At 52.7% G+C, this 24,228-nt stretch overlaps 1 protein-coding gene across 2 annotated transcripts in view; it reads right to left on the reverse strand.

The window, feature by feature from the left end:
* ZC3H18 (zinc finger CCCH-type containing 18) overlaps positions 1-24,228 on the reverse strand; it is a 60,032-nt gene that overhangs the window by 32,229 nt on the left and 3,575 nt on the right. The window contains exons 2-4 of one of the 2 annotated variants that reach the window (XM_047710077.1): positions 19,788-20,386; positions 8,877-8,961; positions 8,146-8,217 (exon numbers count right to left, since the gene is read on the reverse strand). In XM_047710077.1, the coding sequence (XP_047566033.1) occupies positions 8,146-8,217; positions 8,877-8,961; positions 19,788-20,372 (742 nt within the window). In that variant the 5' untranslated portion in view covers positions 20,373-20,386. The remainder of the gene's footprint in view (positions 1-8,145; positions 8,218-8,876; positions 8,962-19,787; positions 20,387-24,228) is intronic. The other variant, XM_047710078.1, reaches the window with a different exon arrangement.

Consider the following 24,228-nt stretch of genomic DNA (forward strand, 5'->3'; position numbering starts at 1 on the left):
TGGGTGTAGAGATTACTTCAAAAAATAAATAAATAAAAACATGAATAAAAATAAAATTTAATTTTTAAAACGTGTAATGTCCATATAAGCACAAATATGGCATAAATAAATGTTTTTAAAACATTTCAAGGGGTTCACACATAGTTAAATTTTAAACCATCTTTTAATATATGTTCCCTTCTAAATGTAATAGTCCACTTGAATGTTTCTATCAACAAAACACATTTTTCCTTGTATAATATAAGTTAAAGAGAAATAATCATTTGGTATTTAGGAAAAGGCTAAATTTACCTTTTAGGCATCATGAATATTTAAACTTGGATTAAAACCAACCTAATAACATACTGAGCTGAATTGAATGCAAAATAAAGTATGCTTAAAATTAATTCTCTGGAAATGCAAAAATGACTCTTAAAATTCTTAAGAGCACTAGAGAAATCACACTTAAGTCAGAGGTTAGAAAACATTATACTACGAGGAGTTCAGGTCCCAGAGTCGCAGAGAGCTTTACCGAAAACAGACCCTGGACGCAGTCCCGCATGTACATAAGGGATTCCAAACACTGCCAAGCCCTTCCCTGTCTAAGTGTCACAGAGCTCGCCCGGCACCCTCACTGCTGGGCAGGTACAAGACCAACGGAGACTTTCTGCAGAAAGTCTGCAAGTGCAGGAAAGTCTTAGTAGCCCAAGCCCCGAGTTCCCATAACTTTTTAAAGCTAACATACGTACCTGGGTGGTAGACAAATGGGTATTTGGTAATCTCCGTTCTTTTTTGTACATAAAATATTTTATTGAAAAGACTTAACTTATTTATTTCAGAGAGCGAGAGAGCGAGGGGGAGTGTGCAGGGGAGGGGCAGGGGGCAGGGGAAGGGGAAAGACCCCCAAGCAGACCCCATGCTGAGCGTGGAGCCCGGTGTGGGGCTCGATCTCACGACCCTGAGACATTGATGTGAGCTGAAACCAAGAGCTGGATGCTATCTAGCCGCCCCATATGTAAAATATTTTCAAAATGAAAACAAAACATCACCCAACGAGTCTACAGACAAAAAAGATCTTTTCTTGGTCCACCAGGCAGGGGAGAAAAGAGGAAGGGAAGACATCAGTCAGGAGTGCCAGAGGCAAGCAGCCTGTGCCCCGAGTCGTTGTGGGGCGACAGGAGCTTGGCCTCGTGGACCGTGTGCGCCTGGGTGTGCAGAGATCCTGGCTGGACGTGTGACTCCTAGCCAGCAAACACAAGAAGGCCGTGCTCTGGGCAGAAGGTCTTCAAATACCTACCACCAGCACAGATGCCCGGCACACGCAGGCGAGGGAGCGTGAGAGCTCCCGGCAGACTTCTGGGTTTTTTTTTTATAATTTTATTTAAATTTTAAAGATTTTATTTATTTTATTTGACAGAGAGAGAACCAGAGAGCACAAGCAGAGGGAATGGCAGAGGGAGAGGGAGAAGCAGGCTCCCTGCTGAGCAGAGAGCCCAATGTGGGGCTCGATTCCAGGCCCCTGGGATCATGACCTGAGCCGAAGGCAGAGGCTTAACCATCTGAGCCACCCAGCTGCCCCTATTTTTTTTTTTATGATTTTATTTTTAAGTCATCGCTACACCTGATGCAGGACTTCAACTCAGAACCCCGAGATCAAGATTTGCACACTCTGTCGACAGAGCCAGCCATCCACTAGCCTTTTAAAAAGTGAATTTTTATCTGTGTAGAAAAAAGCCTGGAAAGAAACAGCCCAAACTGTTGGATAGTAAAAAGACTTTTATCTTTTACTATCCTCTCTGTCAGTAATACTTTCATAATTTAAGAAAGCATTTTGTTTAGGGAAAAATATTCTCTAGAAAATGGAGAGAAAATCTTGCTATAAAACTCTATGTTCTTCTACTTCCAAAGGAAGCTTCACAAATACAGAATTTATGTGGACTGTGCCCCTGACCAGGGGAAGAAACAGCTTCCTAACGATGTGAGGACCCCAGGCAGGGACCTGGTCACAAGCCAGCAGGGAACAAGGAGACATGGAAGCGTGGTCACAGCGGCAGGACAGGGGACAAGATTCTTCATGTTGGCATATACGTGGCTTCGAAGGCACTGATCATGTTTCTTAACTGAACGGCAGGCATCTTAGTAACTACTGTTTTCTATCATCATGTACGCCACTGCGGACAGTGTTATTTTAAATATATGAAATATTTATAGGTAAGAAATAAAAGTAACATAAAAATACATCCAAATACTCTAAAAGGGATTCAGCGAAGTCTCCATGCTTCCAGGGCCTTCTGCCAGAGACAGTGAGCAATTTGCTGGGGGTGGGTCCGTCAGTCAGTCGATGAACCCACCCAGTTTCCCCTGCTTATACCACACGCCGTGTTGACCCTGCTTCTCTTCACTAAATCACAGATCTATGAAAAAGGAACTGTGTGCACAGTACCCACACCTGTGACCAGTGAGACAGGCACAACCTTTGCAGAAAATCTATAGGCTCTTCTGCAGCGACCAGAGGAACTGCACCCAGAGACGACGGGACACCAAAGCCACGTCTGTGTGCGGCAGTAGCCCACCGCTCACAACCACACACCTGACAGAGCAAGGACCAACCGGCTCCTCCTGCAGCGTGGAGCGTCAGGAGAAGAAAGCCACATGTGCGCGTGCTGGGTCCAGACACACGAGGAGAGTTAACATGTCCCGCTGTTGCTCGGCCTGGCGGTCAGTACGGTGCAGCGCTCGCACCGTTTACGGGGCCTTGCTGCGTCGCGAGGGAGTCTGCTAGTGTTATCTCTAAATAAGACACGGTGGGCCCACTTCTGGGAGTCTGAGTAACTCAGAACAGAAAACAGCGGGACTATAAAAGTCAAGCGGTTTAAAGTGCTTCATGGTTTTAAGAAGTCACCACTGAAAGGAGGCAGAATATGAAAAAACGTAATCATCCAATATTAAGGACCAACCTAGAATCTACAAACGCGTGTCCTAACGAGCATCAAGTCCGCGGACCATCACGGGGAAGTTCCTAAGAGAGAACATAAAGGAGCACATTCCGTTCCCATTTCACAGACAACCGGTCCCCTCTCGTGGTACCTGAGGGAAAACCGGAACTTCTCTAAGGAAACCCTGCACTGCACCGGGGAAGAATTCCAATGGTGCGCGGGCGGCTTCTCTGTAAATGAGGTAGACCTGAAACCAGAAGTTCTTTAACGTTTAAGTCTTTGCAGCCCAAAGAGTCCCAAACGGGTCCTACCTAACGGTATCTACTATAGACATTAAGACTGAAAACGTTTAAAAAGACACAGCTCGCGCCACGTGTAACTTGCGCTGACGATGCAGTAACATAAATACTCGTGAAAACTTTTACAAATACTTAGTGACACAAGCAGCCTTCCCTGCTTTTTTGCAAACCTCTCCAGCTGACAGGGACACGGGACAGCGGCGCTCTCGTCGCCTTCTGCTTTCAGTTCACCGGGACGGCTGGTTTGGCTGGAGCAGGCGAAGGGAAGCCAGCCTCACGCCGAGGCGCGGCGGGGCTGCCGTTAGTGGCGGCGCGGGGCCTGGAACCTCGCGCTGAATGTTTCCGACCGTTGCACTGATGCCCGCTGGTCCACCTTGCGCCAAGAGCGGGCCTTCTGCGCGGGTGTGACTCTGTGACGCCACACACTGGTCACTCGGAAAAGTCACCAAGCACCGCAGGTGGACAGTCAGGCCCTCCAAAATCCTGACTTTCACGTAAGAGCCCGAAGCTCCTGCTTAGCCACAGATACTGGCAGCTGCTCTCCCGCAGGTGGCAGGCTCAATTTGTTTCAGAGGACACTGTGTTCTGTGTCACTGCAGCGGTCCCCGCTCACAGCGCAAGTCTCGCGGCCTCCCTGGAGACGCGGCCGTGCCTCCCTGGGCAGAAGAGGGGCTCCGGGGGTGCCCCCATCTCGTCATGCGGAATGTGGGAAAGACCAGCACTGCGAGGTCTTCCTGGGGCCATGGACATGTTCTACAACTGGACTGTGGTGACAGCCACACAACTTGGTAAATTTAATAAAACTTATTAAATTGTATGCTTAAAACATGAGTTTTAGGGCATGGATATTATACCTCAATTTTTTTTTTTAGAAAACCTGCACTCAAATGTAAAATTTAATTATAACTCTTACTGTTCTCTTAGAGCCATCATTACACGAAACTGCTGTCACTGAACGCTGAGTGTGTGGCGGTCAGCCCCATTACCAGCTCACGACCACAGAAGTAGTTTTGACCTCAGGGTCCCTTCAAAGAATTTTAAGAGCCCCTAGGGGTCTGCAGACCACATCTGAAGATTTGCTTTAAACATAAAAGAGGATGCAGGGATTCAAAAAAGGCAATGAACATTTCTCTGAGGAAAAGAGACTGTTCAAATGGCCAATGGGCTCATGACTAGACACTCAGCATCACTAATCACTATGGAAATGTAAATCAAAACCACCACGAGATACCATCTCTCATCAGGATGCTTACTACCAAAAAGTCAGGTCACACTAAGTGTCGGTGAGGAGGCCCCGGGTCCCTGCACACCATGGATGGGGATCCAATGCGCTATTGCTCCCACGGAAAAGAGTACGGGGGCTCCTCGAGGAATTACAAAGAGAATGAGTGCACAGTCCGGGAGTTCCGGTGCTGGGCACACAGCTCCAAAATTCCCAAGCAGCGTCCTGAAGACACATGCACACCTATGTTCACAGCAGCAGAAAGACAGACACAACCCGTGTCTACCACTGGATGAACAGATACACAAACCACGGTGTACGCACGGTGGACCACTAACCCAGGAAAGGAAGAGCGCCCCGGGGGGTGCAGGCGTTGATCGTCTGCCTTCGGCTCAGCTCATGATCTCACGGTCCTGGGATCGAGACCCACATCGGGCTCCCTGCTTGGCGGGAAGCCTGCTTCTCCCTCTCCCACTCCCTCTGCTTGTGTTCCCCCTCTCACTGTGTCTGTCAAGTAAATAAAATCTTAAAAAAAGAAAAAAGAACTCTGACACCTGCTAAAACACAAATGAACCCCAAGAACAGCAGGATGAGTGAAATAAGGCGGTCACAGAAAAACAGGAATCGCGTCGTTCCGCTCACACTGGGCACCTAAAGCAGACAAATTCAGGTAGAAGAATGGTGGTGGCCAGGGCCTGCGGGAAGGAGGAATAGGAAGTGATTGTTAATGGCTACAGAGTTTCAGTTTTACAAGAGGGAAAGAGTTCTAGAGACGGACAGGGCGACGGCAACAAAGTGAACATGCCACGAACGTGCCACGAACGTATGCTCTGAAACAGTTAAGATGGCAAACCTCACCTCAGGCATATTTTACCAAATTCTGTGTGTGTGTGTGTGTGTGTGTGTGAGAGAGAGAGAGAGAGAGTGAGAGAGAGAGAGAGAGAGAGAGACAGAAGGGGTGGAGGGACGGAGAGAACGGGGGAAACAGGAAGGAGCAGGGACAAGGTCTGGCCCACAGAACAGGCAGGCACTATTAACGACTGGCTCAGTCAGAAACCCGAAGTAGGCCACAATTTAAAGAAAATGTCATTTAGGCCTTTACAGCACTTTATACATCTTGATGGTTCAACATAAATACACCAGAGGTAGAAACACACCGCAAACGAAACACTGGTGCTTAAGAACGTTTCCATTTAGGGGTGCCTGGGGGGCTCAGTGGGTTTAAGCCGCTGCCTTCGGCTCAGGTCATGATCTCTGGGTCCTGGGATCGAGCCCTGCATCGGGCTCCCTGCTCAGCGAGGAGCTGGTTTCCCCCTCTCCCTCTGCCAGCTGCTCCCCTTGCTGGTGCTCTGTCAAATTAGTAAAATCTTTTAAAAAAATGTTTCCATTTTTATTTCTAAGTACATTTCATTGTCCATGGTCACAAATACCAATGTATCCATTTGGACAATTAATGATTAATCTGCAGAAACCTTTTAATAGGAATGTAACTAACAAATTCTCTTAGAAAGAATTTTCAAATTAAGATAGATTTCACATACCACAAAATACCTCCATCTACAGAGCGTAATTTAGTGAGTTTCAGTACGGACGCAGGAGGTGCGCAGCCGTTGCCCTGCGAGGAAGCCCAGTACTCCCTGGCCATCACCCCCACCGCCCACTCCTACGGCCTCTCTCCTCCCAGGCTCTGCAGCTTAGACAATGACTAACCCAGTTCCTGCCCCGATAGATCCATTCTGGGCGGTTCGCATAGATGGAAACGCCCAAATGGGACACTTTATTGTCCGCCTTCTCTAAGTGGCAGAGCGTCCTCGGAGTGCGCCTGCGCGGTGGGGTCCGCTCTTCCTGAGCTGTGGGCTGGCGTGGCATCCCGCTGTACGGACAGACCGCACTGTGTGGGACCACTTGTGAGCTGGCGGACACGTGGGTTGTTTGCACCTGCTGGCTATTTTGAACACTGCTTTTACGAACAGTCACATACGATTTTTGGTGGGTGTACGTTTTCCTGTCTCGTGGGTAGAGACACAGAAGCAAAAGTGACTGGGTCACGGAGAGCTCTACCCTCTCCTGCTCTCGGGGCCGCCGCCTGTCCTCCGGTGCCTGCACCGCTCTGCGCTCCCGCCAGTGTGAAGGTTTCAGGTCTCCGCATCTCGTCTAACACAACAAATTCTGTATTATTTTTAAAGTGACTTCTCTTGCTAATAAACGGAACTTACACGAACTCATCTCGATTTAATACCAAGCTTAAAAACTGAAGGTTAAGCAAAAACATTTTCACCCAAAAAAACTCGCATAACTAAGAAAAGAAGCAAGAGATGTGTTCTAGAACCCCCAGAGCATCAACCATTTCTTTTTGTACTGTATCACACTACTCTGCAGAACGAACAAGTGTGGGCAGGAAAGGTAAATATATACTTAGAAGCAAAGTCTGAAACGAGTTACCGACTCTGCGCAATTGAGCTGCAGAGAAGGCCGGCTGCCGCTAGCCTCGGATTTCCCCGCAGAAAGCCCTGCCGCTGGCCTTTGTCTCTGAAACCCAAGCTGGGCATTTCACTGGACTCCGGAGGGACCTCCCTCCCGCTGCAAAGTGGCCCTGGGGACCATAGGGTCTACGGAGACGGTGCCCGGTCCCTGCCCACGAGGCAAGTCCTGAGGACGCTGAGCTGCAGGCCCAGCAGCAACGTCACGTGCTGCTGCTCGACTCCGGAAATCACCTGAGTGTGGCGGCCCCGTGCACCGCAGCCTCTGTGGCACGGACGGGTGGCGCACGCTGCCTCCTGCCGGCAGAGCCCCTGGCTAGTCCTGATGGGCCAGCCCCGATGCTGAGCCACAGTCTGACCACACCACACGTACACCTATGCGAGCACGTACGCACTGGTCTCCTCTGTCATCCAGAAATTTCAAAGGTGCACTGACATCATTTATGCCCACATAATTATGGAAAAGAAGTCCTCTGCGTAAGTTAAAATTTTCTGAAATGTTAACATTTCAAATACCGAAACTTTTTTTAAAGTAGGCTCCATGTCGAGCGTGGAGCCCAAGGTGCACTTCGAACTCATGACTCTGAGATTGAGGCCTGAGCCGAGATCAAGAGTCAGACACTTAACCGACTGAACCACCCAAGCACCCCTCAAACACCAAAATTTTACAGAACTATCGAGAACTGACTTCCTAAGACATACCACACACTTTGCGTTCTCAGGGTGCCCACACTGCCCACGGCGTCACCGGCAGCCACTCTCCCGAGGGCAGAACGCACGTGGCCACACAGCGGAGCTCATCACATGCACGTCTACCTCCAAGGAGTCTCCTCTCCGCAGAAACCGCAGCCCGCGTGTACACGGCACAGGCCCGGAGCACGCGCCCCAAAGAGGGAGCTGACCCGGGTCCTGAGCGCATCGGCTCCCTGGTCCCCGCGTCTCCTCTGCACCGCGTCATCCTCGGTGTGGGAAGAGGGCCCTCCAGGGGCCGCTCAAGGGCAGAGCCTGCCCTCTCAGGAAGGTGAGACTCCACCGTCCCCTGCTGTCTCCCCTCCCCGTGCCATCCGCAAGGCTCCCGTGAGCCTCCAGTGCCTCTAAGAACAGCGGTCCACGACCGCTCTCTGCCCCTCGGAGCCTCCCCCTTCCTTCTGGCTTCACATCAGAATGCTGGATCCAGGAGAAAGAAGTCTGGCCTCCGGAACAGAGAGTGAGTATCGTAGACTTTGTACCTGTCCCCTGGCCTCTGAAGGGCATGGAATGTGACACTGGTGCAAGAGGAGTGGACAATGCTGCCACAACATCTGGAAAAGAAGTACAGGAAGCCCTTGTGAAATCGCTGGGCCGCGAGCGAGGGTGCCCAGGGCCAGAGTGAGGCGGGACCAACACAAGCATCTTCCTACCTGTGCACAGACAGCGCGGAACTATAAGGACCGCGCCCCAACTACTGCCACTCGGCACGGCGACCCTCGCGGACCGGGGTTCGCACTGCCATTCCCGGGTCTGCCCCGCTCCGCACCTCTGCCGCCTGTCCCAGCCACCTGGCTTGCGCCGTGCACCCTCCCGGAGCGAGCGGGCCGTGCTGCACTCAGAGCCGCTCCATTCCGAAGGAAGGGTGTACTTCGGCTTCGATACATTTAGCAAAAAAGTGGCAACTTTCCATGCAGAAAATGTCTGCACTGGTGCCTGGGACGTCTGGCCTTAGGGAAAGGGAATGATACTGTCGCCATGAGAGCTATGGTTCTCTAGAAACAGGTGGGCCTGGAACCACAAGTGTGAAAATGGCGAGTCTGGCCCCCTCCAAGTCAGTCAAGTGAGGCAAAGACCCACGAAGGACTGATGCCAACACTGCCACCAATGGTCATGGTCTGGCCCCAAGAACAGCCTCGCACAGCTTCAGAGCTGAACCACCACCAGAGTCCCGGGAAAAGCCAAGGCCACACCAGGCCCCTTGGACAATTACCTTTCATGAAGAATCGGCAGGTGGGGCGCGGCCTCACCTTCCTGTCACTGGGGTCCTTTACTTCGCCCTCCTCCAGATCATCATCCTGAAATAGAGACAACAGGACTTAAGAGGGAATCACCTTAATGAGAGAAAGGAGGTGGGAGGGGCATCGGCCAACAGGCACGGTTTCCCCCGACCAGAACAGACATTTTCTCAAGACTCGTGTTTGGCCGCTCGGCAATTCACGCGCATCTTCCCAACCCAGATTGCTCAGCCGTCCCGATGGGGCTGTGTCGAGCTCGCCTCCAAGACCGAGGCACAAAGAGGAACTCCAAGTAAAAACACCCCGGGACACGGGCAAGGCAGGGACGAAGCAGGGTTTCACCACGGCTCCCGTCATTAGCAATGCTGGGCAGAAAACGGTTACACTTCAGGTTTCTAATACTCCCAACATTTCAACAAGATTTATAGAGCAAAATATTTATGCTCTTTTTTAAAGATTTATTTTCATTTATTTTAGAGAAAAAGAGAGTGAGAGAGAGACAGCGCATCAATGGGGAGAGGGACACAGAGAGAGAGCCGTAAGCAGACTCCCCAGTGAGTGTGGAGCCCCAAGTGAGATCGCGGACGGAGCTGAAATCAAGAGTCAGACACTTAACCAGCCACGTCAGCCAGGTGCCCCAGAATATCTTATGTTCTTAAAACTAAACACTGTCGGGGCGCCTGGGTGGCTCCACTGGTTACGTGTCTGCCTTTGGCTTGGGTCATGATCTCAGGGTCCAGCTCAGTGGGGAGCCTGTTTCTCCCTCTCACTCAAATAAATAAAATCTTAAACAAAACAAAACAAAACAAAAAGAAACTAAACACTCTAGGGCACCTGGGGGGCTCCATCAGTGAAGCCTCTGCCTTTGGCTCAGGTCGTGATCCCAGGGTCCCGGGATCAAGTTCAGAGTCAGGCTCCCTGCTCTGTGGGGAGTCTGCTTCTGCCTCTCCCTCTCCCTGCCACTCCTCCTGCTTGTGCTCTCTTTCTCTCTCTCTCACTCAGATAAACAAAACCTTAAAAAAAAAAAAAAAAAAAAAGGAACAAAATGTTCTGGTATATTTCAAAGCAGCTCCTTTAAAAAAAAAAAAATTAAACATCCCCATCCTCTAATTTAAAAGCCTAGGGCTGGGGAAGAGGGAGGTCAGTCAGACCCAGGCCCCTCTCTCTGTAGTCCAGAGCTCCTAACCTCGGCTGTCAAGTCTTAACATGACGCAGGGGCTTTGAAAACACGGGAGCTTGGGTGGGTCTTGCCCTCAGGGATTCCCAAGAGCAGCCGCAATCCGGACTACTGCTCTGTGCCCTGGCCAGCTGCCAGTACCCCAGGGCCTCAGTCCCAATGACCTGCAGAGACACCCGCCTGTGCCCCTCAGCTGAGCCCCCAGCCCCAGGGGTCGCCTGCAGTCCAGAGCGAGTATGCAGCCACCCCACCGACATTTCTGTCAGGAGGTCTGAGATGGAGCCCCCGTGTTCGAGCCTGTTCCAAGCCACCCAACCCAGGGGGTCACACAGGGCAGGCTGTGGGACTCGTGGAGCATCTCCCCTCTCCTGCAGCATCGCGCTCATCCAAAGCACAGCCCAGTTCCACCCGGTCTGGAGCCACTTCCTGCCTCATGCCCCACTCTCTCCTGACTGCCCACATGCAGTGGCCTTTCGGACCCCAGCCTCCTTCTCCGCTTCTGTTTTACGCACAGCTCGTCTCATTTTCAGATGGCAGGTGAGTCTCCGCCCTCAGCTCCCTACCCACAGCTCCCTTTGTGACAGGTCTTGGCTACCACGGCCCTGCCCGACTGAACAGGAGCTCTCCCAGGCCGGACTATGTCACGTCCAAGCACAGCATTGGGCTTGGGGCCAATGGTAAGTATCTGTTTAATGAAAAAATACTGAAGTCAAACCTTGGGTTTTTGATGACTTATTTATTTATTTATTTTTAAAGATTTTATTTATTCATTTGACAGACGGAGATGAGAGGCAGGCAGAGAGAGAGAGGAGGAAGCAGGCTCCCCGCTGAGCAGAGAGCCCAAAGCGGGGCTCGATCCCAGGACCCCGGGATCATGACTTGAGCCGAAGGCAGAGGCCCCAACCCACTGAGCCACCCAGGCGCCCTCTGATGACTTATTTTTAAAGCTTAGGTATTTGTATCATTTCTGCCTTGAAAATGTTTACTTGCTACAAAAGCATTTAGGGGCGCCCGAGTGGCACAGTTGGTTAAGTGTCCAACTGCTGGTTTCGGCTCTGGACATGGTCTCAGGGTCGGCAGACTGAGCCCCGTGCGGGGGTCCGTGCTCAGGGCAGAGTCTGCCTGAGGACTCTTCCTCCCTCCCCCTGCCCCTCCCCACTGCACAGGTGTGTACTCTCTACTAAGTAAATCTAAAAAAAACCCCAACATTTTATAGTGAAAAGAACACCTGCTAGAAAGTTAAATCCCTTAAGAAGCAACAGAATGACTTTTCTTTGAAAAAGATTAAATAATTTACTCAAAGACTTTTTTAGTCCCCAGAACGTACTCGTCGTCTAGCTGAGGCCCGTCCCTTTCGCGCACCAGCAGCGCCTCCCCACTTCCCAATCGCAGGACGATTTCCTCACGTCTCAGACGGCACGTGCACCCTTCACGTGTGGGACAGAGCACCACTCTCCTCTGGCCCTTAGTGTCTTCTTTTCACGACTGTCCTCACAGAGATGACTGCTAGGCCAACCCTTCCTGTGCAGTTTACACAGGCTCAAACGGAGAGCAGGTTCTTCGGTCATTAGGAAAGCGAGCTCTTTTGAGAGATTACAAGCCGTTCGAATCTCTCTGCTTCACTTGGAAATGAAGGCACAGGAGCGGAGATGAGGAGAGCAGGTCCGCAGTCAGCTCACAGCAAGGGCACTGGGTGAGATTTAAGGAGATGTTTCTGCAAAGCTGGGACTTCTAACACTTGGCAGAACAGAAAGGAGAACCAGCCACCCGTCTCCAGACTGGTGAGTGGCCGTGTGAGCCAGAGAGCAGTCCTGCGCAGCCGCGGGACACGCTCTGTGACAGACCTAGCAATGCACGGCAGAGCACTCACGACACGAAGTCCCCCGGAGATCCCTGCTGGCTGCCGCCCCCGCCAGCCCCCACACCCGCCAGAATGGAGACGGACGCCTGTCCCTGGTGCTAGGCTGGGTTATGGGCTCCCCTTCAATTAAAAAACAAAGGAGAACAACCAATAAACCACGAGGCAGTGTAATATCCTGAAATTTCCAACGAACCCCTTAGTAGGACGGCTTTTCAAGTGATGAAAAATTAAAAGAAGTCGTTAAACCTTGCAGAGTCTCATGCAGACGCTGCTGAAGAAACGGGACCTCTAAAGTCCGTGTCGCACCGCTCGGCTGCATGCGGCTGGCCCGGCGAGCGCGCCCTGCACGCGGGTTCTCAGACCGCCCGATCGCGGGGCTGCAGGCAGGGACAGCAGAGAGTGGAGGACAGGGAGGGGCCCCAGCAGTCGGGCAGAGCAAACTGGTGGATGTCCACGCGGGACAGCGCTCCTGAGGCTCTCCGCGACCCCCACCCGGACAGGCTGACCCAGCCCGAGCATGGAACCCGGGGGATGGGCGAGGCTCTCCGGGGTCTGCAGGCCTCAGCAACGCCAGGCTGGCACGCCGGCCTCAGAGCATCTTCCGGGAAACACACGCGGGGCACACTGGACTCCGATGGCTTTACGAGACAGGACTGGGGGGAAGGCCTGGGCTCGCATCCTGACAGTGTGCACAAGGACGAGGGCCTCCACTTCGAGCCGGGGAGCCCTGGAGCAGAACTGGTGGCCCCGCTCAGGGAGCTCCGTGTGCGGCGTCTCGGGGCACCCTAGCAGCGGGAGCTCGGGACGTGGCCACGACTAACGGGAAAGGGCCCAAAAGACTGTCTAAGCGATGCGGCCTGGCCTTACTTTCTGCTCCGTACAGGTTTTTATTTTCCTCTAAAACAAGCAAACACAAAGCACACACGCACGTTATTGCTCCGACACGAAGCGGCTCCACCGCGGCAGCTCCTGCGTGGAGACGGGTCAGCAGCGGCCGGGCACGTGGGCGGCGGACAGGCACAGGCCCCCGAGGCCACCCACCGCGTCGGCAGATCCTGGCTTCTGCGTGGGCAGGAGGAGCACCAGGACAGACCCATCGTCCCTTACCTGAAGCCCGTGGGGGCGGACGCGTCTCGGGAGTTCAGGAACATTCTGGCTTTACAAAGGCGGTAAAGCAGAGCTCTCCAACAGCTCCCCGAAAAGGACACAGGCCTCCTTCTGTGCGGAGACACGTGACCAGCCCCACGAGCGGTAAATAGAGGACACACAGCCTGCTGTCCACTGGGGCCAGATCTGCCACCAGAAGAGCGAGGAAACCCTTCTGTTCTCAGAGCTCTGGGACTCCTGCCACTCGGGGCGGGGGCTGCGGCTGGTGCGCCCGCGCGAGCCTGTGCCGACCAGACTAAAGGACACGGGGGCGGCAGTCCTTCAGACTCCCTCTTTGCTCAAAGACCGCGCAGGCGGCTGCCTCCGGGGCTTCAGCAAGGCCGCTAAGCATGTGAGTGAAGTGACATGGAGAAGAGCAGAAACGACCCATGGGCACCACCTGGAAGGAGCCAGGCCCTTGTGGAGAGGAGACCCTAAGCCACCAGAGGGAGTGTGTTAAAGGGACACCTTTCGTAGAGGATGTCAGGTATCTACACACAGAAGGAACACGCAGATCTGAACAGGAGAAAATACAAAACACCACCTGCAAAGAAAATGTTTAAAGTAGTTTTCACATGGGTGGGCCGAGAGCGATCACCTGGGAGCCAGGGGTGGGCTGTCCACTCAGGACTGCTGTCCTGCTGTCCCTGACAGGCCAACCCACCAGTGTGAGAGTCACCGAAGAACGCAGGCTTGGAACATAGCACGCAGTCCACCGTTCCCCAAAGGGACAGCACCAAGTTCTACTGACCAAATGACGAAAAAGAAAACCAAAGCCAACACACGAACAAAGGGAAGGATGCACACACCAGACAGGGGCCCCGAGTTGGGAAACACAAAATCAAGACCCACACATACGCATCTGAGGGCTCCTCCCACGCAGGAGGAGGAAGAGCTCCAGCAAGACAGCGGGCGCAGGCGAGGACAGGCCTCTGCGCGGCAGGAGTGGGGCCAGCGGGCTCCCTCCACTCTTCTGCGAGACGCAGACGCAGAAACAAAGTCACAGGTGAGTCTGTGATAAGTGTGGCTTCCAGAACAGGTGGGGGACTATGGATTAACTAAGGTTCCCTGGGGCTCGGATGGCAGGGACCCTCGGCGCCCACTCCACAAACGAGCCAACGCTGTGTGTAAACCCTCCCGGCCTGACCACGGCAGCATGCGGCACTTCCAGAAAGCATCTGTGTCGGGAGGCTGTGCCGGCAGGACACCGAACACATATAAAGGTCATTCGAGATCTCAGTCACAAATCGTGTGGTTTAGAAAAAAGAAATTTATGGGTTTATGCACAAATCGATGGCACCATCGGGAAAATACTAAGAGGGCAGCAAAGCTGGAGCGGGTGGGGGTGACCCGGCCACACATCAGGTCACCTATCCTAGTGACCCAAATCTAAAAGGGAGAAAAAAGGCACGAAGATGTGTCATGACAGAGGAGAAAAGCACTTGACTTTTCAGACTCTTGTACTCAGCTGTCTGGCAATTCAGGGCCGGGAGGCTGCAGGGAGGTGGGGGTGTGCTCTGGACAGCGAGCCTGCTGGGCACAGGAACTCGCAGGGACATCAGGGGATGCCCACTTCTGAGGTGTAAGCCAAGCTGCCCAATTCCTCTCATAAAGCAGCCAGGTATGAGCGGGCTTGAAAGCGACCAGCGAAAAGCCCTTTGGGACGTTTGCCTTCCATGAGGCCAGAGGCTACTTCGCAAGCACTCAGTAAAAGGGACAAAGCGAAAGGACTGACAAAACAGGCTATTTACAGAAGGAAGCGCACACCTCTGGCTCCCTCTCCATCAGGGTCACGGGCCTGGGACAAGGAGGAGGACACGGCGCCAGAACACTAACGGGGCACCTTGGGAAGGAGAGATCCGGGAATGGAATGTCCGCTTGGTGGGGACACGGGGCAACACTGCAGCAGGGATCAGTCAGGGAGCGATGAAGGGCCGGGATGGGGCCGGGGCCCCGGAGCAGGCCGCATACAAACTGACAGACATGCACCCTGGGCCCCAGCAACTGTGCTGAGGGCCGGCACTGGCCACCCGCACCCAGGACTTGGGCTGCCCTATCTGTGGGAACAGCTCTCCAGGGTAAGCCTCCCTTCTGCCCACGGCCACTACATACTTCAACAGCACTCAACATTAATGTGACAGGGGCTCGCCATCTGCTCAGCACGCAGTTTCTGGCTGCCTACAGTGTGCCCGTGCTGGGGAGACCGATGTGAGCCGCCCAGATAGGTTCTGGTCTTCGGGAACTTGCATTTTTGGAGGTGGGGGGAGGGGGAAGCAACAGGAACAAACACACCAGTGGCCTGAGTGTGTGGAAGTAAACAGAGTCCTCAGCCAGGGGTAACAGAGCCCAGGGAGGAGGCAGAGCCCCCATAAAGGAAGCAACATTCACGCTGATGGCAAGGGGTGGGGGGCAGCAGGGAGCGAGGCCGGCGAGGCCAAGAGCGGAAATCAGCAGAGAAGCTCTGGAGGCAGCCGCGCTCCTATGAGGGTCAGAGTCACCATCCACGACGCCTGTCCTCCCCTTGTTGAGGTCTGCTGGTCTCCAAGGGGGCGGGGGTGGGGTCCTGCTCTGCACGCTCATACCCCGGGCACAGTGCAGTGACCCTGGCATGACACAGGGCCCCCCGGGGCCGTGACCAAGAGGTCCCATCTGTGGCATGGGGAGACTGGGTCCGCACGGCGGAACGAAGCCGCGCTCAGGTGTCCTCACCAGCACTGTTCCAGCGCGGCAGGGGGCCCCTGACAAGAGGGTGTGACGGAGGGCAGAGCCAGCCAGCCAGCCAATGGTAGGATCTGAGGGGACAAGAAAGCCAAGCTAGATTTTTATTCCACATGCTTCCTCTAGGGAAACTGGCCAATCTCTAGCAATGGACACTTTCCAGGGCTGGCTCGGTTCAACCCAAGGTCCCACCACTACATCCGAGTGGTGGCCAGCCTGCTGGCGCAAGGACAGCAAGGTTCTCCAGGACCTGCAGGGAGACACCTGACCCCACAGAACCATGGAAAGGCAGGAAAGGAGCTGAATTTCCCCCAAGACTTATTCCACAGCTGACGGGAGAACTTGCACCTGATCGTCTCTGAGTGGCAAACAGGCAGCCAAGGACCCACAGCGTCCTGGTCACCAGGAGACCTCGTTTCCTTAGGACAGAAGCAAGCCACGGCTTTTCTCTCCGTGACTCCGAAAAGCCACATTCACACGCAATCTCAACCAATAACTTCATCTTTTACCTAAAATTTCACACAAACTGACGACCTTGAGTCTCACAGCATCTCTTTCCTCAGTAACCCTGTGGCAGAGGCACACTGTCCAAAACCGGAAGGGAAGCGCAGCTCGAAAACCTAGGGGCGCCTGCCTAATCACGTCCTGACGATACCCTTTAAACGAAGCTCCAAACGGAAACGATTCACCCGGCTGTGAGAAGATCAAAGATCTAGGATTTCAGCTTACAACCATATAACCCCCCACCCCCGTTCTGTTCTTGTGAACCAAAGTCAGACAGGCAGGGTTTAAACCCCACACACTTACCAGGCACAGCCACTGGCCACCCCAGTTCGAAATGGACCGAACCCTGTTGTACCAGCAGCTGGCTACGAAGTGTGGAGCTTACTGTGAACCAATGGCTAAGTACTTCCACAGCAGCAGTCTTTTCCCTCCCCTAAACCAGAGCATTTCTTTTTCTTTTTTTTTAAAGATTTTATTTATTTGACTGACAGACAGAAAGCACAAGTAGGTAGAGCAGCAGGCAGCAGGAGAGGGAGAAGCAGGCTCTCCACCGAGCAGGGAGCCCCACATGGGGCTCAATCCCAGAACCATGGGATCGTGACCCGAGCCAAAGGCAGAAGCTTCACCGACTGAGCCCCTTGGACGCCCCTAAACCACAACATTCTGGAGACCTATTCCACGCACCTTCCACGGCCACGACTCCTGGAGAGGCAGCATCCCTCCCCTGGGGTACTTTAAAAACCCTGATTATTTCAATGTGCTCTGTCCCTCTCTCAGCTCCTTTGAATAAAAGCATTACTCAGGAGGACGTCAGGCTCCGTGCCCAAACTCAACTTTTTTTAAAAAAGATTTTATTTATTTATTTGACAGACAGAGATCACAAGTAGGCAGAGAGGCTGGCAAGGGTGGGGCAGGGAGGAGTCTTCCCGCAGAGCAGAGAGCCTGATGTGGGACTCGATCCCGGGACCCTGGGATCATGACCTGAGCCGAAGGCAGAGGCTTTAACCCACTGAGCCACACAGGCACCCCCCAAACTCAACTTTTAAAGGTCACGATACAGGGGCACCTGGATGGTTCAGTTGTTGGGCATCTGCCTTTGGCTTGGGCCGTGATCCCAGGGTCTTGGGATCGAGCCCCAAATCGGGCTCCCTGCTCGGCAGGAAGCCTGCTTCTCTCTCTCCTGCTTCCCTTGCTTGTGTTTCCTCTCTGGCTGTCTCCCTCTGACAAACAAATAAATAAAATCTTAAAAAAAATAAATAAAGACCGCGATTACAAAAGAAGCATCTGGGTGACGCAGTCAGCTGAGTGTCCGACTCTTGGTTTCAGCCTGGGTTATAAGATCAAGCCCCTTGTCGGCTCCATGCTCGGTGGGGAGTCTACTTAGGACTGTCTCTCCCTCTCCCTCTGGCCCTCCCCTACCACAAGCACGTGTGTGTGCACTCACTCTCAAATACATAAATTATCTTAAAAAAATCATGATTACTAAAGAGGTAAGGATATGGGGAAAAATCTCTTCAACAAATGGTGTTGGGAAAACTGGACAGTAAACGCAAAAGAGTGACACTGGGCCACTTCCTTATACAATGTACAAGAAACAAACTCAAAATGGACTGAAGACCTAAATGTCAGACCTGAGCCCATAAAAATCCTACGGGAGAGCACAGGTGGTGATTTCTCTGACATCGGCTACAGCAACGTTTTTCTAGATATGTCTGCATAGCGGCAAGGGAGACAGAAGCAAAAATGAACTACTGAGACTTTACAAAATAACAAACCTTTGCACAACAAAGGGAACAGCCGACAAAACTAAAAGGCAACCTGTGGAATGGGAGAAGACACCTGCCAATGATATGCCCAATAAAGAGTTAGTATCTAAAATAAAGAACTTACAAAACTCAACAGCAAAAACCCAAATAACCCAGTTAAAAAGTGGGCAGAAGACATGAACAGACAGTTCACCGAAGACGACACACAGATGGCCAGCAGACACACAAAAAGATGCTCCACGTCACTCATCATCAGGGAAATGCAGATCAGATCCAGAACGAGACGCCACCTCACACCAGTCAGAACGGCTACAATTAGCAAGTCAGGAAACGACAGATGCTGGCGAGGACGCGGAGAAAGGGGGACCCTCGTGCGCTGTTGGTGGGAATGCCAGCTGGTGCGGCCACTCTGGGAAACAGCATGGAGGTTCCCCGAAAGGTTAAAAATAGAACCACCCTACGACCCAGAAATCGCGCTACGGGGCATTAACCCCCAAAATACAAAACGCTAATTCAAAGGGATGCGCGCACCCCTAGCTTTATGCAGCACTATTTCCCAGGGCCAAGACACGGAAAAAAGAGCCCACATGCACGTCCATACATGAACGGATAAAGACGTGGGGTAGACACGATGGAACTCTCCTCACCCGTAAAAAAGAGGGAAATCCTGCTATTTGCGACAACGTGGAGGGAGCTAGAGAATGTAATGCCAAGTGAAAGAAACCAGAAATAGACAAATACCATATGATCTCACTCGTACGTGGAATTTAGGGAACAAAGGAGCAAAGGGAGAAAGAGAGACAAACCCAGAAACAGACTGGTGACGTCAGAGGACACACTCCTGGCCCCCGGGGCGGGGGGGGACGGGTGGAAGAGGTGGCAGAATGATGGGGTGCGCTTGTCTTGGGGGGCACTGGGTGATGTGTGGACGGGCTGCATCATTATGGTGCGCACCCGGCACTGGTGCTACACTGTGCGTTAACTGTCCCAGAACTAATTAAAGAAAAACAGACCACGATTAAAGTCCTTCGACTGGATGATGCATCATAAAACCCGACCTATCCGCGTCTGAGAGGGTAAGTTAGTATTACCGTCTCTGTAACCTGAACCGCAGAGTATTTAAGTCAATTATAACCAAGTGAGATGGCTTGATCAAAGGCTGAGGTGTTTGGAGACAGCCCCCTATGATCCACTCCTAAGGATCTCTCCGGGGACACCTCCAGAGATGCTTGGCCCAGCCGGCATCCTTGTCAGAGGATGGGCTCAGGGACAGAGACAGCCTGGAAGAACAGACAGAACTCAAAGGAAGCTCTGAGCTCGTCGTTTGGAGCGCATCAGTCTCAAGGACCTAACAGACCTGAAAATCCACGATGGTTTTAGTTGAACGTGACCTCGAATATCATCTGAAGATAGCAAAAATAAAAGGAGAAACGATCTCCACTCACCACACAAACCCGGAGCTCAAGAGAACATCCGGGTTAGGCGTCTGAACACCGTCCGCCAGCAGCAGTGAAGGGGAGGGTCTGCGGAACTGCCAGCTACCAAGCGCTAGACCCAAGTTCTCTGTTCTAGCCTACTCCTTGTCCTGCCTGGTTTCGGGCACTCCCTAATCACCACAGGGACTGCTCTCAGAGCAGTCCTGACGTCCCAGCCTTCACGTCTCCTGCCCCCGATTCCCTGCCCCACCCCAACCCCTGCCAGCCCAGGCACTCACATCAAGCTCCCCATCGTCGAGCTCCCCATCATCATCCTCCTTGTTTTTCTCCTTGGCGGTCTCCAGGGGCTCCTTGTCTTCCATACTGTGAACGCCTGTCGCCCCCTCGTCCCCAGGAGCTCCTTCCCCCTTGTCCTCGTCATCCTCGGGTCCAGCCTTCTCGGCCTCGTCCTCCTGCCCGGCGGGGGCTGGCTCCTCAGGGACCTCCTCATCGTAGTCTAACTCATGCTCGTCCAGGTCCCTGGTGACCGACGAGGCCTCGTCCCTCAGGTCGCTTGTGCGCTCTTCCTCCCCTCCGTCCCCCTCCTCCCCAGGCGGGGGGCTCGTGGGGTCCCTGCTCAGGTCCCGGGCCTCGGACTCCCGGTCCTGGTCCTCCTCTTCAGAGCGACTCTCCTCCTCCTCCTGGCTCAGTCCCGGGCCGGCGTTGTCCTCGTCCTCCAAATCAGAAGCCCTCCCCCCAGCTCCGTCCAAGTCCGGGTCGGACCCGCTCTCCCTCAGAATGTCATCGTCCGAGAGCCCCTGCTGCTCCTCTTCTTCGTCCTCTGGAGAGCGAGGGTCCCGTTCAGGGCTCTCGGCCACATCCATCGGTACCCACAGTTCTGCAAAAGGAAGAGAACACAGACACACAGCAGTCAGCAACACAGAAAGTCAATCTCGGCCTGGTTTTCTTGGCCCCGTGCTCATCCCCGACCTGCAGGGGGGACCAGGACCTGCACCTCTCCTGGTCCCACAGCGCCCCCCAAACCCCAGACTGCACTCCACAGACCACTGCTGCTGGCGGTCCCGCCAGAGAGGCCATGGGCTGGCCCCGCACACACGCATCCACTGCTGCACGCAGTCCCCAAGCTGTGTGTGCGTCACAGCTCGGCGATCTGGCTGGGACCTGGAGCACTCCTCGCCACAAGCACACCCGGCAGGTGAACAGAGAGTGAGCAATGAGACAGGCAGGCATAGCAAGGGAAAGCTTTCTGGATCCTTAAATTACTTTTTAAAATTCAAGAAAAGCTGCATTGTGGAATGAGGCAACAAAACTAAAGGCACACTGTTATCTTTCTAGAGCCACGCTCAAGGGTCTGGAGCAGAAACCCTGGCCGGCCTTGTCCCCAGGTCACGGGCTAGGTCCTGTTCCTGAATGCACGTCTCCAAGTGTGGCCCCAACTGCCCCATCAGAATCTTCAAACACGCAGACCTTGGGCCTTATCACAGATCAGTATGCTGGGGCCACCAACAGATGCCCAGAAAGTCGCATCTGTTCATGCATGCTGAGATGACCTCACGGAAAAGCGGAGAGCCATCATTCTAACAGAGCTAGGCCACGGAAAAGAACTCTGGCTGAAAATTGTATGTATCTGAGTAGTTTTGTATGTTAGAAGAATGTCATTTCAGAAGACCTTTTTCTTCAATTTTTACTAACCTAGACTTCATGATAAATCAGACATTTTTCGTTTTCCCACCCCATGCCCAGTGACAGGACATCGTTCCATCTGTTTAAACGTAAAGTACAGAGAGTGGGACAGGAGCACACAGTCAGCATTCACCAGTGTAGTCTGAGTCACTGCGGAACTAGTTGGAAATAATGGGACCAGTGAGGGGCTCAGTGTTTACTTGGTTCTTCGAAATTTTAATTTAAAATAATGCATGTCGCACATACGCAGCTTGGTACTTTAGCAAGATCTAGAAACACACCATATAATTACGTACTTTAAATATAAAGAATTATTTTGCGCATTCATGTAACTAAAAACTAAATATATATCTTTCAAGTTTATACTTCTAAAAGGAGAAACTGTGTTTAAAGATGCATATACCAATAGATATCTTAACCTACAGTTAAAAATACTTTTCTTTACAGTTAATGGAAATTATAATTGAGTACACATTAAGACAAATCACTTAAAATTCACTTTATAAATCAACTAAATGTTAACAATAATAGAAATTTACGAGCCAATCCATTCACAGCCACAGTTTTAAAAATGACTCACTTTTCAGTCTTCCTAACTGCGCTATTCAGAGTTAGGACTACTGGGGAGGATTGTTAAAAAGTCAGGCCTCAAGGGGCGCCTGAGTGGCTCAGGCAGCTAAGCCTCCGGCTCAGGTCCTGATCTGAGGGTGGTGAGGATGAGCCTGGCACGGGGCTGGGGCTCTGCACTCAGCGGGAGTCTGCCTGAGATTCTCCCTCTCCATCTGCCCCCCCACCGCCCCTCCCCAGGGCTCACACTCTCTCCCTCTCAAAAAAAGTCAGTCTTCCAAAGACAGACTCTGCTGAAAATCAAGAGGCACTCTACCCCCGGGGCAGAGCCTGTCCCTGTGCACAGCACACCTACTGGCCACGGGAACGATGAGCCAGGTGCCCGAAAGCTAAGGGCCTTCTGTTCGCAGCTGTTGCACAGGGCCTGGAAGGAAAGGGGTCACGGCAGCCACTCAGGGCCCCTTCCCCTTTACTAAGGAGTAAGATTTTCCTTTGTGTATGAGTCCTATGCCCGTCTTTGCACAGTTTTATCACACCATCTATAAGAAACCTTCCTCGCAGGACGGCAGCGACTTTCGTCTCCCCAGCTGCTGAATCTAGACATGTACCCTGCGGGCAGCCAGTCACTTGGAGCTGGTCCCTGAGCCTCAGACATCCTACTCGAAACCTGACAAATTCTTCTTTTTGCTTAAGGGGGGGGAGAGGCAGAGAGAGAGGGAGAGAGAGAATCTTAACCCGATGCGGGGCTTGAACTCACGACCCTGAGATCCTGACCTGAAACCAAGAGCTGCATGCTCAACCGACTAGGCCCCCCAGGCGACCCCCAACAAATTCTGATTCCCACCTTTTTTAGTCTAACGGCAACCCTGAAAACAAAATGACTTCTTACTTAAATCAATCAAATGTTATCTCAAATTACACGTCCTCTCAAACTAGTTTAAAAATCTGCAAAGGACAAATCTGCTCCCGGCCTCCCAACACCTGACCCTGCTCACGGCCACAAGCTCCCCCAGCCTGGGAACAGCCCTTTGCTGGGGCTCAGACGCAGATGGGTCTGCACTTCGGTGTCAGGGTCATGATTCGATCCAAACTGCTTTTTATATTCTGTGAAATTGAAATCAAATCCTCGAGTAAGAAATGGAAGAAACAGAGCATCTAACTTCAAATGCCTGAACCAGTGCAAAACGTGGGCCAGGCCAGCGGGCAGTTTACCCCTTGGTGTGCTGCAGGGTAATGGGGTGCGCAGACGGTGCAACAGCGTGGGCTCTGTGTTAGAGCTGAACCCCAGCCCCTCTGCTTCCCAGCTTCGGGATCCTGGGCCAACTACGTGCACCTGCCACACCTCAGTCTGTCTCTTCCCCTGAGATACGGGGACAACAGTATCTACTTTACTAGGCTGTTGCAACAATTAGATGAGATAAGCCTGATAACATGCCTGGCAAGGGTTCCACATATCTGAATTTAAACTGAATTAGTGAGAAGACCAGCAAAGGTAATCCTCACCTTCTAAGAACCAGACCCCTATCGCTCCTGACAGACGCATTTCCAGTCTCTGGGCGCACCTGAGTAATTCACTCGCGGCCTCACTCGACAAACAGCTCTCTACTCCACGCGAGACTCTATCATTGCAAGGACGTCTGCAGTGAAGCTGGCAGCCACCACCACCTGCTAAGAGACGACCCCTGTGTCAGGCACCCGAACAATCTCTCACGTCAGCCTTCCGAATAAGCCATGTTCCCTGTCTCGGCGGAGAGCCCAGGCCACACAGCCACTGAGCGGGTATCCTGGGACTGCAAATCAGAGCCGCCTCTAGGGCGTGCAGTTGGGTACGGAGCCTCGCGCTGTGTGTGAAATGAGCTGGTGCTCCCCGCTGGGGGTCCGGCCCCCGCTTTCTGCTGTTGTTTCTACAGGAAAATGGAACCTGAGTTCAAACTGGTCTTACAAACTCTTTTTTGGGAACAGAACCCATTCCTGGGGACTTCTACTGAACCAGTGGACTCTGCCCGTTTTTCTTTTCTCCCTTTTAACATCTCGTGTTGCTCCGCCTACAGTGTTCTCTCAGACCCTCCACAAACAAGAACGCGCTCGTCCGCGTGGAAAAGGTAGCGCGCCATTTACATGGTCCATTAGTTAGAACGGCTACGGACACGTGGAGGCCGACTAGTGACATCAGTCATTTATTTTAACCTTGTCTGAAGTCTGGCTCTTGGGCATGTAAACTAAACACGAATCCAAGAAAAGAAACCACAGAGGGGCACACCTTTACACGGGCGCCCCGGGAAATGCCAACTGGAATCAATCCTGAGAGGCCGGTGTACTGTGGCAGGACAAGTAATTTTAAGAAGTCCTGAGTACATCCCCCACAGTTTAAATTTCGGATATCACTTCAACACGCCAAGGACACAAAGGCCCTGAACTTCCTGACTCTCAAAGGCAGTTTCCAGTGCTGACCAGAAGGGGGCAGGGCAA

The sequence above is a fragment of the Lutra lutra genome, chromosome 17, assembly GCF_902655055.1.
Source record: "Lutra lutra chromosome 17, mLutLut1.2, whole genome shotgun sequence".
Lineage (NCBI taxonomy): Eukaryota > Metazoa > Chordata > Mammalia > Carnivora > Mustelidae > Lutra > Lutra lutra.